General features: G+C 47.4%; 1 protein-coding gene across 4 annotated transcripts in view; it reads right to left on the bottom strand.

Annotated features, from left to right (window-relative positions):
- Positions 1-10811, bottom strand: part of SLX9 (SLX9 ribosome biogenesis factor) — a 48533-nt gene extending 37722 nt beyond the window's left edge. Inside the window, exons 1-2 of one of the 4 annotated variants that reach the window (XR_014884317.1) lie at positions 10582-10810; positions 8570-8678 (exon numbers count right to left, since the gene is read on the bottom strand). Coding sequence is in view for 3 of the 4 variants with exons in the window: in XM_085227854.1 (XP_085083980.1) it covers positions 8570-8678; positions 10582-10743 (271 nt within the window). In the remaining variant the exon portion in view is untranslated. Of the gene's footprint in view, positions 1-8569; positions 8679-10581 lie in introns of all 4 variants that reach the window. The other 3 variants (XM_085227854.1, XM_085227853.1, XM_085227851.1) reach the window with 3 other exon arrangements.
- Positions 10812-12984: the final 2173 nt, after the last annotated feature.

Here is a 12984-nt window from a genome sequence, read left to right as displayed (position 1 = left end):
AAAGGTTTAGCTACAGCTCAGTTCAACGCTCAGTTCAATGCTTGGAAGTGAACAGTGTTTTACTGACTGCACTTCTGCAAAAAGACAGACAACCTACCCCTCAGACAACATGACAAAGACACAGGCACACAGGCAGTCATTCACAGCCATTTTTCCATACCCAGTTATCAATCTTGGGCTGGGAAAGAGGTAAAGATTATCACATTTCCTGTTAAATCCCCACTCAGTATCTCCCCTTTTCTAGGAATTTTTGCTTTCTTGTAAATTGGGTGGGGCTACTTGCACTTTCACATACAACATCATAGAAAAAAAAAAAACAGCTTAAGAAGATATGCACATGAATGATGTCAGTTGCCAGATACATGCTTGCAGTTTTTCTATCTCAGACTCTCTCTTTAGATCCTGCAAAAGCTCCCACTATGCTTTCTTTCTTTCCCACTTCAGACTCTCATCTTGAAAGACAAAAAAAGTAAAAATCTGGATGCATAATTTATTCCTACTGTTTGAGAAAGATTTGCATTGGTAAGAAAGACAAGAATAGCCAAAGAGGAGGAAGAGAAAGCCAGCAAAGTGAGTGTCTTCTAGCACTTTGCAGGGAGGCCCAACCAATCCATAGGCCAGTTTAAGGCCTGCAGCTCTACCTAGCACTGGTTCAGTTCTGCATGGTCCATGTCAGTTAGATGCATTCAAATGTCATCTGCTTTCAGTGGCAAACAGCTCCTCCAGACAGCTGGCCAGCACTGGGCAAGGAAAAGGAATGAGGCAGCATGATCAGGGAGGAGAGAAGTCTGTGACTAAACTTCTGCAGCTTGTCCTGACACATGCCCATCTTAAAGCCTGGGGACACATCCCTGACCTGTGCAGGCTGCACAATGGGCAAAAGGAGAGAGGCAGGCAAAGAGAGGTACACAACTTCAAATGATCAAGGCTGAGCTTTATTCAAACTTTTCTTTAATGGAGTCTGGGTGCGCAGGTTCATCCAGTTCCCCAACCATGAAAGCAGGACATCCCACCCTAAAAGGTACTCAGCAGTTTCTTCTATAGGAGCAGCAATATGCCAAATAGAGGTTTTCAAAGATGTTAAAAATGGTTTCAGTGTAAAACAACTGAGAGCACTGCCAACATGCCACCACTGACAGCAGCAAAAGAAAGAGCTCAGTGTTCCCAGAATTCACAGAGACCAATGTCTGGGCAGTTAATGACAAAGACACTGATGGAGCAGGAATATCTTGCTGCTTTGGACAGCACATCACATTTCACACACGCATACAGCCACTCCTCATAGGACTCTTACTGTCACCCTCAATCTGCAAATCTACTGTTGCCCTATCCCATCAGAGAAGTGGGAACAGATTAAGGCAGCTACAGGCCCAGAATTAAATGCTGAAGAAAGCTGACAGCAGCAGAATCGTTAAGATCCAGCAGCTTTCCCTGCTAGGAATGTACAGAATAGTCATCACAAGCAGACTTAAAAACACCCTGAAGTTGCATCAAGAAAATGCAGTAAAGTCTTAAAAGTGATATTCAGAAAGGATTAATTCATAAAAACAGAACAGGATATTCTCAGTCTTTCAAATTCTAAACTCTCTAAAGCATCAGGAAAGAAAAAAGCAAAACAAAACTGGAAACCCATCTGCACAAGGCCAGTACAGCACCATGCACAAGAGAGATGCTTTAGATGCCTTAGGGAGGCTGCACAAGATGGCAGGCAGCAGGCTGCACAGGAGGTGCAGAGAGGCCCACAAAGTCTGCACTGATAACACTGCCAACACCTCCAGCCTGTTCCTACTATGCCATAGTACAAAATATTTGCTTAAAGAGGGTGCACAGCATCAGCATTAGACACAGCAGAAAGGTAAGAGCAGAAAAGTAAGACAGCAAACATCCTCCCAAGAGAAGAAACCTGCTCCTACCAGAAGCACAACTCTGACTCATACAGAGGCGTTTCATGCAAAAATGCGATGAGAGGTGAGGATAGAAGAGAAAAAGCTGCAAAATTCAGGGGACACAGACAAAGAGAAATACAAGGAATAGATAGCAGTGAATTACAAGACACAAAGATTAGTATCCTGTTAGAACTCATAAAGAGTTACAGGAGACTGGCCACAGGTGCAATTAGCAAGCAACAAATACAACAGCTAATCCACTGCAGCAGTAACAGAAAGCCCAGACACTGTAGGAGCAGCAAAGCTGAAAATAGAGATGATCACATAGATCCCGGCAAACCATTTATTTAAAAAAAAAAAAAAAAAAGAAAGAAAAATCAGCACAGGAAAGCATATCACATCACATGAAGTTAGTACATGGTTCCGTGGCAGGGCCACAAAGCCAACCTGCCAACTGCAGGTTTTCTGCTTCTTTCTTGAGGCTACATAAGGAGAAGGAAATTGGACAAGTATTACAGAGTCCAAAGAGAAGAAGCAGTTATCTGGTATACCCAGGAAATCTGGAACACCAGAGCAGAGGTTAAGGTGCAGAGTAGGCCAGCTAGTAACTTTGCAGAGGCAGACTTGATAACAGAAGGAATCCACAAGTTATCCATGAAAGAGGAAAAGAAAGACCAATTCCAAGCTGTCCAGTTCTTCCTTAGTCTGATTTTATATTCTCATCTTCATATTTCTCCAGAAGGGACTTCTGCCTCTGCCAGGTGCTCCATTACTTCATCCCTCTGCTCCTATTCATACCACTGATGCAGAAACCTGTGCTGCAAGGGCATTCTCCTCACCAGAGAACCAAAGCTCCCAAGACAGAAGGGAACAGCACAGCATGCATGCCTGAAACTCTGCTATAGCTCTGCATGACCTCATGCAGACCCAGGCTTCAACAACAACCCAAGAGACCCAACCTAACTTCTGCTTAGTCTAATGTCAGCCCGTGCCCCTGCCTTGGTAACTCCTGCCATGCTTCCTTACAATCTCCTTCAAGACCCTTAATGAGCCCAGGACCAACAAAGCAAAAGCCTTCAATTTGTGTTTCACATTTGCCTGGCTCACCAGTGGCACACAGGGAGCAAACACAAACTGCAGGAAAAGTCACTCATTCCCAGGCAAGTGGTCTACTAGAGTCAACTTGAACAGGCCTCTTTTTGAAAGCAAAAAATGCCAGAGGTAAAGCTAAAGAACGGCTCAAAATAATATATAAGTAAGAAAAGTGCCATAGTGTAAGAAGGATAAAACTATCAGAGAGCATCCAAAGGAGGGCTGTAAAGATGGTGGTCTGGAGGGCAAAGGGTGTGCAGCTGAGGTCCCTTGGTTTGTTCAGCCCAGAGAAGAGGTGGCCTGTATCAGGAAAGGGTCATGCTGGGGTTAGGAAAAGGCTCTGCACGAGAGAGTGGTGGGCATGGACCAACTCTCCAGAGCTTCGAGACATCAGAGCTCAGGGAGCAGACACTGCCCTCAGACACAGGGTTTGGATTTGGGTGGTCCTTTGTGGAGCCAGGAGCTGGACCTGGAAATCCTTGTGGGTCCCTTCCAACTGAAGATAGTCTACGATTCCCTAATTCTATGATTAAGAAGTAAACCCCATTCTGCATACACTCCCCATATGGCAGGCCATTAGTTCTGACTTGGCTGGAAACATTCAATTCCCACGCTAGAGAGGCTCTCCCAGATGAGATTTATTCTCTCACACTAGTAACAGAAGTCCTTGCATGGATTAGATTATGGCAAAGAATTTGATTTATATTACGTCAGTGTCTAACTACACTGATAGGAAGCAATCATTCAGCAAATAACTCATAGACTTAACCCCAATGTTCATAACATTGCTGGCTTTTGTCACTTATAAGCATGTGGAAATGATCTGGAATCTTGTGTTAAGATGAGCTAATAATTAATGACAAGAAGCAGAGCACAAGAAAGTAGTTGCAGTAAGTCTGCTTTATAGCAGGGCATGGCTCAGAGCTCCTCATATTAAAATATTTTCCACTTTAGGCCACTACCTCCCTACAGTCACAGATGCAAGGGTCAACTGAAATGAATTCTATTTCGGTGACATTTTGAATTACAATTCCATCCTCTCCTTCTCATGCTGCAAACATTACCTATTTTCCAACAAACTGATACCTTTCACCAAACACAACAAGCATTCTGAATCAGCCTTGTCTCTAAGGAAAGCAACAAGACCATTGCAGTGAGCATAGCAGATGTTTTGACAGGGCACAGGGCTCCACTAGATGTACCAAGAATCCTCAGAAATCCCCAGAAAACAACAGGAACTTCAGTTGACAAGAACCAACACCAGCAGTTTACCCTCCCAAAGCAAGAGGTCTCACATCTCCCTTCAGTCCCATCACACATTTTCACAGGTACACACGAACACTGGTGGCAACTGCAGTGCCAACCCTGCTACAGATGCCAACCTTACTAACTTCTGTATTGTGCTCCTTCTCTGTTCTCTCAGAATAAGCACAGCCAAAAGAGCAGCAAAAGCTAAAGGAGAAAAAGAAGTAGAAAGAGAGGCTTTTTCTCCTGTTGACACCTATGGGCAATAGCCCCCTGAGCCCCAGCAACACGGCAACTGGGTTTCCTACACATTTGCATCTCTCTGACTCCAGCACATCAAAGCAGGACCTGTAAACAAAGCTTTCATCACTTGTGAGTAACCTGTGCTTTGCTGTTGTTTAGCTGGTTTCCAGTGCACAGCCTGCACCACTATTGCTCCAGTTGTCCCACACAGCCTCCCTAGTGGTAGAAGCAGAACTGTCAGGCTTCCCCAATACTCAAGCATGTTCCAAACATGGACAAGTCCTCGCAGCAAGAAAACCCCAATGGACCCCTCCGCCAATGCATGTAACCCCTTTCTAAAAACTACAGAAGCATTCAGCATGCACTTCATACTGAATTAAGGAAAGTTAGGTTAAAAGTTATGTGCCCTCATGAGGTGTTGAATCAGCAGCTGCAGTTTTGACCTTGATAAGCCAGGTTCTTGCTGCTGATAACAGATGCTTTTCTACAAACTTAGACAATTAGTGCAGACAGTGGGTCTCCTGTTTTTCCAAATAGCATCATTAGCTATCCTATCTCTGGAATGCAAGGTAGCAGGCCTAAGCAGTGGATTGGTGAAAAGAGTTGTGGCCAATGAGACAACCAACCAGAGCCAGCCAAGCATCCTCCATCCTAACCCAAATCCAAGAAAATAACACAATGACCTTCATCAGAAAGACCACATGACACATGTCAAGATAGCATGTGTAAAAGAGCTGAGACTTGGGGTAGGGGAGGAATGTCAATCATTTTGGGGACTCATTGTAATAACCAAGCTTTTTCTTGGACATGTAATGCGTATGTAAGCAACTTACTCTTTAACTATGTGCCTTTCTTGCCCTCTGGTATGCAAGCTAGGTGGGAATATTCCCCCTGCATCCAGTGTGTGCACAGTGCTGATAAAACATACCAGCTTTCTGAATACTCTGTGGTTATAGAGTTTGATTTCTGCATGTCAGTACATCGGTTCATAGCCAGGACTGCATTCTAAACAATGCACTAAATGTCATATTTTAGTGCATGTATACTGTCTGCTCTTTTCACTGCCTCTCCCAGGTTTATAACAGAATAGACGACAGATGCAGCCACTCTCCTTCACTATGCAGTTCTTCTGATTTCCATCACACCCTCCCTTGCTGCTCTTGCCCATCCTTGTCTCTCCCTTCTCCAAACCGCTGCTGGCTCAGCTAAAAATTTCTGAAAAAAAGGAGGGCAGGACCACGCACAGTACTGAAGATCTGCAGATAACACGGATTTACTCATAAAGTGGCATAACTGCCCTCAAGTTTGTTTTCTTTTCCTCCTACTTCCCAACAGCTGATTTGGGTTTTTTCGACCACTGCCAAGTTTCAGGCTGACATCAACTAAGAGCTAACCCAATTCCAAGCTCTTCCCAAGACTAGACTCATATCTGGAAGAGACCAGATTCATGGGATAAAGCACATGAAATATAATACAGAAATATTAGAAAATTTAGAAATATGGTTCCGAGTGCCTAAACAAACAGCTGTCTTTAGTTGATCATTTGGAAAGTGCAAGAGAGCACAAAGGATCTGAAAGACACCAGCACACAGCCTCAGGAGTGAGTTAAACATTGCCAGGCACTGCACATCTGCATCATCAGCAGTGCACAGTGACCAGCAGCCCAGGTCTATTTATAAACTAGACATGCACAGCAATGGAAAGACCAGGATTGCAGGCTGTCAGTCCTCAACAACATGTTGTCTAAGTTAATTAAAGAGATGCCCATGTTCACATGCACATGCATCCTTTTTCAAGAGAATTACACATAGTAAGCTCAGTGTTTTGAAAACAATACAGTTCATTAAGGCTTCTGTGCAGGGAACAAGCATCTCAAGCAAACGTCCTCACACAACCTTCCCATCTCCCCTCCCTATGTCCAAAATGTGACTGAGGGACTATTGCAGCCACAGCTCACCACAGCTCAGGTGACCACTAGCCCTGGGTTTGCTGGGTTTGTTTATAGCCCTGACTACTTGGTACGTGAAAACAAAGTCATGCATGGAGAGAACAATTAATTCAAGTTTGCAAATGAAATATTTGGAAATCACACACATCTTGAAATAGACATTTGCACCAGGTCAGATCACCTGTGCCGTCAGTTTCTATTGAAGCAGTTTCAGATACAAGGTTCTGTCTACTACTAAGCAGCTAATGGAAGCATTTTCTTTCTGTGCAACAGGAAACAAAAGCCAATATATTCTCCTCCTTGTCAACTCCTCTCACTGCACACTCACTGGTGAGCTTAACTCTTCCATCCAGGAGTCCTTGAATAGAGAATTCAGCATCAGCATAGGACAGGATAAAAGAACTGGCTGCTCTCAGGTTGCCATGGGTAAAGCACTGCTAAGGAACAACATGCTAAATTAGCCTGGACAGGACAAAGAATCAGAGAATCACAGAATCGCAGGGGTTGGAAGGGACCTGCAGAGATCCAACCCTCCTGCCAAAGCAGGTTCCCTACACCAGGTCACACAAGTAGGCATCCAGACGGGTCTTGAATATCTCCAGAGAAGGAGACTCCACAACCTCCCTGGGCAGCCTGTTCCAGTGCTCTGTCACCCTCACCGTGAAGAAGTTCTTGCGCACATTTGTGCAGAACTTCCTATGCTCCAGTTTCTGGCCATTTCCCCTTGTCCTGTTTCCACACACTGCTGAAAAGAGTCCAGCCTCGCCACTCTGCCCCCCACACCTTAGATATTTATAGGCCTGGATCAGGTCCCCTCTCAGCCTTCTTTTCTTAAGGCTAAACAGACCCAGTTCACTTAGCCTTTCTTCATATGGGAGATGCTCCAGGCCCTTCATCATCTTTGTGGCCCTCCACTGGACTCTTTCCAAGAGATCCCTGTCTTTTTTGTACTGGGGAGCCCAGAACTGGACACAGTACTCCAGATGAGGCCTTACCAGGGCAGAGTAGAGGGGGAGGATCACCTCCCTCGACATGCTGGTCATGCTCTTTCTAATGCACCCCAGAATGCCATTGGCCTTTTAGGCCACAAGGGCACACTGCTGGCTCATGGCCAACCTGTCGTCCACCAGGACACCCAGGTCCCTCTCTGTAGAGCTCCTCTCCAGCAGGTCACCCCCCAACCTGTACCAGTGCATGCAATTATTCCTCCCTAGATGCATGCAATTATTCCTCAAGTTTATTCCTCACTTGCTTTTGTTGGCGTCATTGGTTTCTTACTGCCTAGCTCTCCAGCCCGTCCAGATCTCGCTAAATGGCAGCACAGCCTTCAGGCGTGTCAGCCAATCCTCCAAACTTCATATCATCAGCAAACTTGCTGAGGGTGGCCACTATCCCCTCATCAAGGTCATTGATGAAGATGTTCAACAAGACTGGACCCAGCACCGACCCCTGAGGAACACCGCTGGTTACAGGTCTCCAACCGGACTCTGAACTACCGACGACGACCCTTTGTGCTCTGCCAGTCAGTCAGTTCAGAAGAAAGCCCCCAAGATTTGCTGACAAAATATGGAGGCATGAATATCACTTGCTGGTGAAGCAGAAGCAGCAACAGAGGAAGCCTGGAGGCCAGGCGACAGCCTGGACTCTGCTGTCCTCTCATACCCTGGGGGCCTCTGGCTGCAGGAAGACATCCACACAAAGGCTCCAGCTACACAGCCTAGCCCAGAAGCTATCATGTAGACCAAAGTGAGCTTCTCATCAAGGGAACAGGAAGCACAGATAGTGAATGTGCTTTCCTGTGTCCTGAAAGAGCAGTGTCTTATAAGAGCACAGGACACCAGGCCAACATCTGCCAGGCCCAACGCTGCCAATGCAATCCCAAGCGAAGTAAACGAGTCTATGTTCACAACCTAACACTGTATCCATTCATAATACAGCAGCTACATCCAGTGAACACACTTCTCCAGTATTATCTGCGTGCTTTCCTACCTTCGGTACGGTTACGAAACAGCAAGAACATTAGAAGCACAAAAGCAGAACCTTTGTCCCTACAATGGCTTTCCTGGCCACAAAAGGTTATTTCTTCCAGCACTAGGTGATTCCAAAGCATCTCACAGTCCTGTGGGTACTTACAAATTGAGATCCTGCTCCTCACCTGTCTTGGATGAAACAATGCTTCTGGAGTCCAAGTCAAGTTTCTTCACCAGAGAATCAGGGTCAATAGTCAGCCCAGAAAAGATGTCAGATGATGAGAAGTCCCAGTCCTGATAAGAAATATTAACAAGGAGTCAGTACCAACATCACCAGCAGCATTCATTAGAAACAAGATAGTTAAACTCTGTACAATCCTGCTGGGAGTAACAATACACTCCAGTAGTGATCTGCAGGTGCCTTTCATCAGCAGGCAGGGGGAGTACCCAGGGCCTCGCCACCATCCAACATGCTGGATCCCAGAGCTGTTACTATTCTTAATGGACCAGTACCTGAATCCCACCTCATTCTGTTGAATTCAAGTTTATTCCTAGTTGAATTATGAACAACACCCACAGGAAAAGCCAGACTTATAACAGGTATGTATACAGAGACCAATGTAGATAGGTTTTAGGCTCTCAATCTGTTGCCTTTGTCAGGGGACATGAAGAAGACTGAGTGACTAACAACTAGCAACTAGCATCAAACCTTCAGCATCACATTCCTTTAAGCACGCAGTACTTTCTAAACCCCAAGCTTTGCCCTAGCCTTTCTGGTTTGCTATGGAGAACTCACTGCCCTAACCAAGTGTCATTCAGCACAGACACACAACTGTACAAAGCTATAAGCACTATCTCAGCATGGTGCAGCCTATTTACTCCCTCTCCAAAGGAAAGCTGTAGATGCATAAATAACACTTACTGCTGTTCCTGTGCCCTTACTACAAGGGGGGAGGGTACAAGCATGAATGGCCTACCAGCTGCTGAGATCTAGTGGGATGTAAAGCTCCTAACGGTTATGTGTGAGCCAGCAGATCAACACCACCTGACATGGCCAGAAATGGGAAGGTACTGAAGAACAAGGCCTGCAGCCTCCCATGGTGTGTACAAAGGACCTGCTAGGCAGCACTGGGTGGGGTGAACCTAAGAGCCCCTGGACTCATGGCCCACTTGCCTTGAGAAGCCATCACCCTTGTGGTTCATTCACTCCTGTGGTGTGCAGCATGGGACACAAGCAGGCAAAGCTCAATGCTACAGCAGCTTCAACACATAACTTTCCTAAAAATGAGAATGTTTAGAAAATTCAACTCAACCTTCTGTTTCGAGGTCCTCCAGTGGGCACCAGGCCTGTCTTATTGGCATCTCACCATGTGGCCAAGGATCACTCCCTTGGACATCTTTGCTAAGCTGCACCTGTAGCTGCAGAAGGGCACCTTCAGGAGCCTGCCCTGTGCATACAGAAGCAGGGCATGCCTTGTGGCCACTAGATGTGCCTCACAACATCCCAAAAGCTTCAGACAGCTGCACAGGGATGGTGCGGGACCACCATTCGACTTCAAACATCAAACCTCTGCACATGCAGCTCAGAAGGAGCAATTGCCTTGTTACTGCTGACTGGAGGAGCTGGTAAGTCCCAGTCCTGCTGACCAGCAGCACACCAGCTCTTGATCCACGCTTCCCATTCAGGCTGTGCTCAGCCCTGCCACGGCCCTCAGCAGGCTGGATCCACCGCCCTGGTTTATAGAATCACGGAGTCACTGAAGCTGGAAGACCTTCAAGACCACCGAGTTCAGCCATTGCCGTGCAGACGGTCTCACCACAAACCTGCATCCCTCAGTGCCGCAGCCGCACATCCCTTAACCACCTCCAGGGACGGGGACTGCAGCTTCCAGGGCAACCCCCAGGCACCCTCTACGAAGAAATTCTTCCCGCAGCCTGAGATGAGCCTCCCCGCCGCACCCCGAGGCTGTCTCCTCGCTTCCCACCGCTCGTCCTTGAGAAGGGACCGAGCCGTAACCGAGCAGAGCGGGCTGAAAGCGTAAGGAGCCGCCGAGGGCAGGGAAACGCCGTTTAACTGCAAAACGAGCGGAGCCGCCGCGAAGGGCAAGCGCACAGCTTCAGCCAAATCGAAGCCAGCGCGGCGTCACGGCAGCGAGCCCCGCGCGACCCCGCTCCGCTCCCCCTGCCGCCCTGCTACCTTCGCCGCGGGCGCGCTGCGGCCGCCAGGACCGGGCGGCGCCGGGTCGGGGCGCGGCGGGGGTCGGGGCACGGCGCGGTGCAGCCACGGACGCCGTACTTTCCCCACCATGGCCGAGCGGGGCGCGCGCCGGAAGAGAACGCGGCCACGCGGTGTGCGCATACAGCGCTGCCCCGAGGACGCCGATTGCCGGGCGGCGTTCCCGGCTGCCTTCCTGTCCTCACTTCTTCCTTCCGGGGCGGGCGATGGGGGTGGTAGGGGCTGCTCGGTGTAGCGCGGAAAGAAGCGCTTAAACGGGCGGCAAAGCCGTTGGATGGTGGCGGGGCCTTCAGCGCTCCGCTTCTGGAAACAAACAAGAGAGCTTGGTTGCGCTGTGTTTAAACCTGGGGCTCTGAGTTGAAGCAGAGCTTAGCCCCGGGCTGTGTCATAGGATCGACATGAAGAAATGGATTCAAGGAAACTTACCAGCAAAAATTTTATTACCATTAAGCAGATATTCTTACAGGCAACGCTGGGATAGCGTTGGGATAACTCTCCAAAAAAACTCTCCATGAAAGACTTCTTTTGTCCCAAACATTGCTACAAGATGCAAGGACAAGCAGAGAAGTCTGCACACACAGATTTGGAAAACAAATATCACATAACAGTATGACACTGTCACATTTTAGGCTCATTCTGCCTGCTGTGTGGATCCTAGCTTAAGGACTCCACAAAACTGGTGCACAGTGTTCCTGTTGCATGTTTCTTTTTCCTTGTTAAAGTAGAGCAGTGGTACAGCATGCCTCCCCATCTACAGTGTTATGGCACAATTATCTTCCATGGTGGATGCAAGCAAGCTTTAATCTTATTATAGAACAATTCAGTGGCTATACTTATAAGGATATATTATCAGAATGTTTTGTGTAATTCTTCAAATCAGAATCACTGAATCATTAAGGTTGAAAAAGACCTTTCTAGGATCATGAAGTCAAACCCCAACCCATTCCCCCATGCTCACTGAACACATCCCTCAGTGCCACATCTCCATGGCTCTGGAACACCTGGCAGTGACTCTGCCACTTCTCTGAGCAGCTGTGCTACTGCATCACCGCTCCTTCTGAGAAGAAACGTTTCCTAACACTAACCTGTGCCAGCACTTGTAGTTGGGGCAGGAGGGGCCTGGTCCTGCACCACTGCTGGCTGGCTGGAATCAGAGCTGTGGCCCAGTGAGGACTGGAACCTCTGCTGACCTGTGGGCATAGCCTGGCCACGCTCTGTGTGCATGCTGACAGCCACAGCCTGCTGTGTGAAGTGGTTGCTCCTGTCCCACGTGCTCACAGTGTCAATGGTTTACAGGCTGGTTAAGCCCAATTCCATGACTAATGGGACAGGGGGACACGTGGACACCATACCTCGGGAAAGGGGAAGGGAGAAAAGGGGGAAGGCGAAAAGGTAGAGAGATGGGAGATGGACCTAAAAACATAACAGTGGCAACAATCTGAGGAGGAAAGCTAATTGACTAAATAAGATACCAGAATACAAGATAACATAACACCATATAATTGGAATTGAGGCTAATAAATCAAATAAAACAAGAGAGAGAGAGTGCCTGAAACCTAAGACTTTATTCTAATGCTGAAGGTGAGATAGCTAGGGAGCACACATGCAGAGATGAGCTGAAAGGAGAAGGGGACGTCTCATGGTCTGTGAGCAGTTTTATCTTTCCCTCTGAATGGAAAATGGAAACAAAAGCCCCTCTGGGTTATGTAGTTCTTCTTCTCTTCTGAGAACTAGGTATACCCAGAAAATCAGCAGTCCACGGAACTGTAGCATTAACTCTTTAACTACCAGTACTCTACATGATGTTATGATGTGGAATACCGGTAACAAAATCATAAAACCAGGACATCCAGGCACTGCTCTGCTCCCCTGTGCCTGGCACCCCAGTGTGGGTGGCACAGCACCTCCCTGTGCTGCTTCTGCAGGCAGCTGGGCTTCCATTTTCCCTTTTTTGGTTCTCTTCTTTCAAAATCACAGAAAACACCATGATACATGCAGTGCTCGCCAGCAGTGGCTTTCTCAAACAGAGATTTCCCACCACCAAGGGAGTGGTGCCCATTTTCTTCTGCTAGATCCTTGCTCATCTCTGGCATGCAGACAGGAAATGAGCACTTGCAAAGTTCAACATGATAGCAGTCAAGTCACCGCTGCTCACTGTGCTTCCCAAAACAACTTCTGTGAGATTTTGCTGTGCAGGAAAATGAGGAGGAGACTGGTACCTGGAGAAAGCCAAGCCAGGGAGACCAGTAGTGGTGGGTCTGACTCGCAACATGGCAGCAGGCAAGGTCTTGATGCCAGGTCTTGAGGGTGTTAGGGAAGATATAACATTTGTCAGGTGTAGAAAATGTCACTGGGAAGAGTTTG

This window comes from Meleagris gallopavo, chromosome 7, assembly GCF_905368555.1.
Source record: "Meleagris gallopavo chromosome 7, MGAL_WU_HG_1.1, whole genome shotgun sequence".
In the NCBI taxonomy this organism is placed as follows: domain Eukaryota; kingdom Metazoa; phylum Chordata; class Aves; order Galliformes; family Phasianidae; genus Meleagris; species Meleagris gallopavo.
This window is presented reverse-complemented; position numbering and strand designations above follow the sequence as displayed.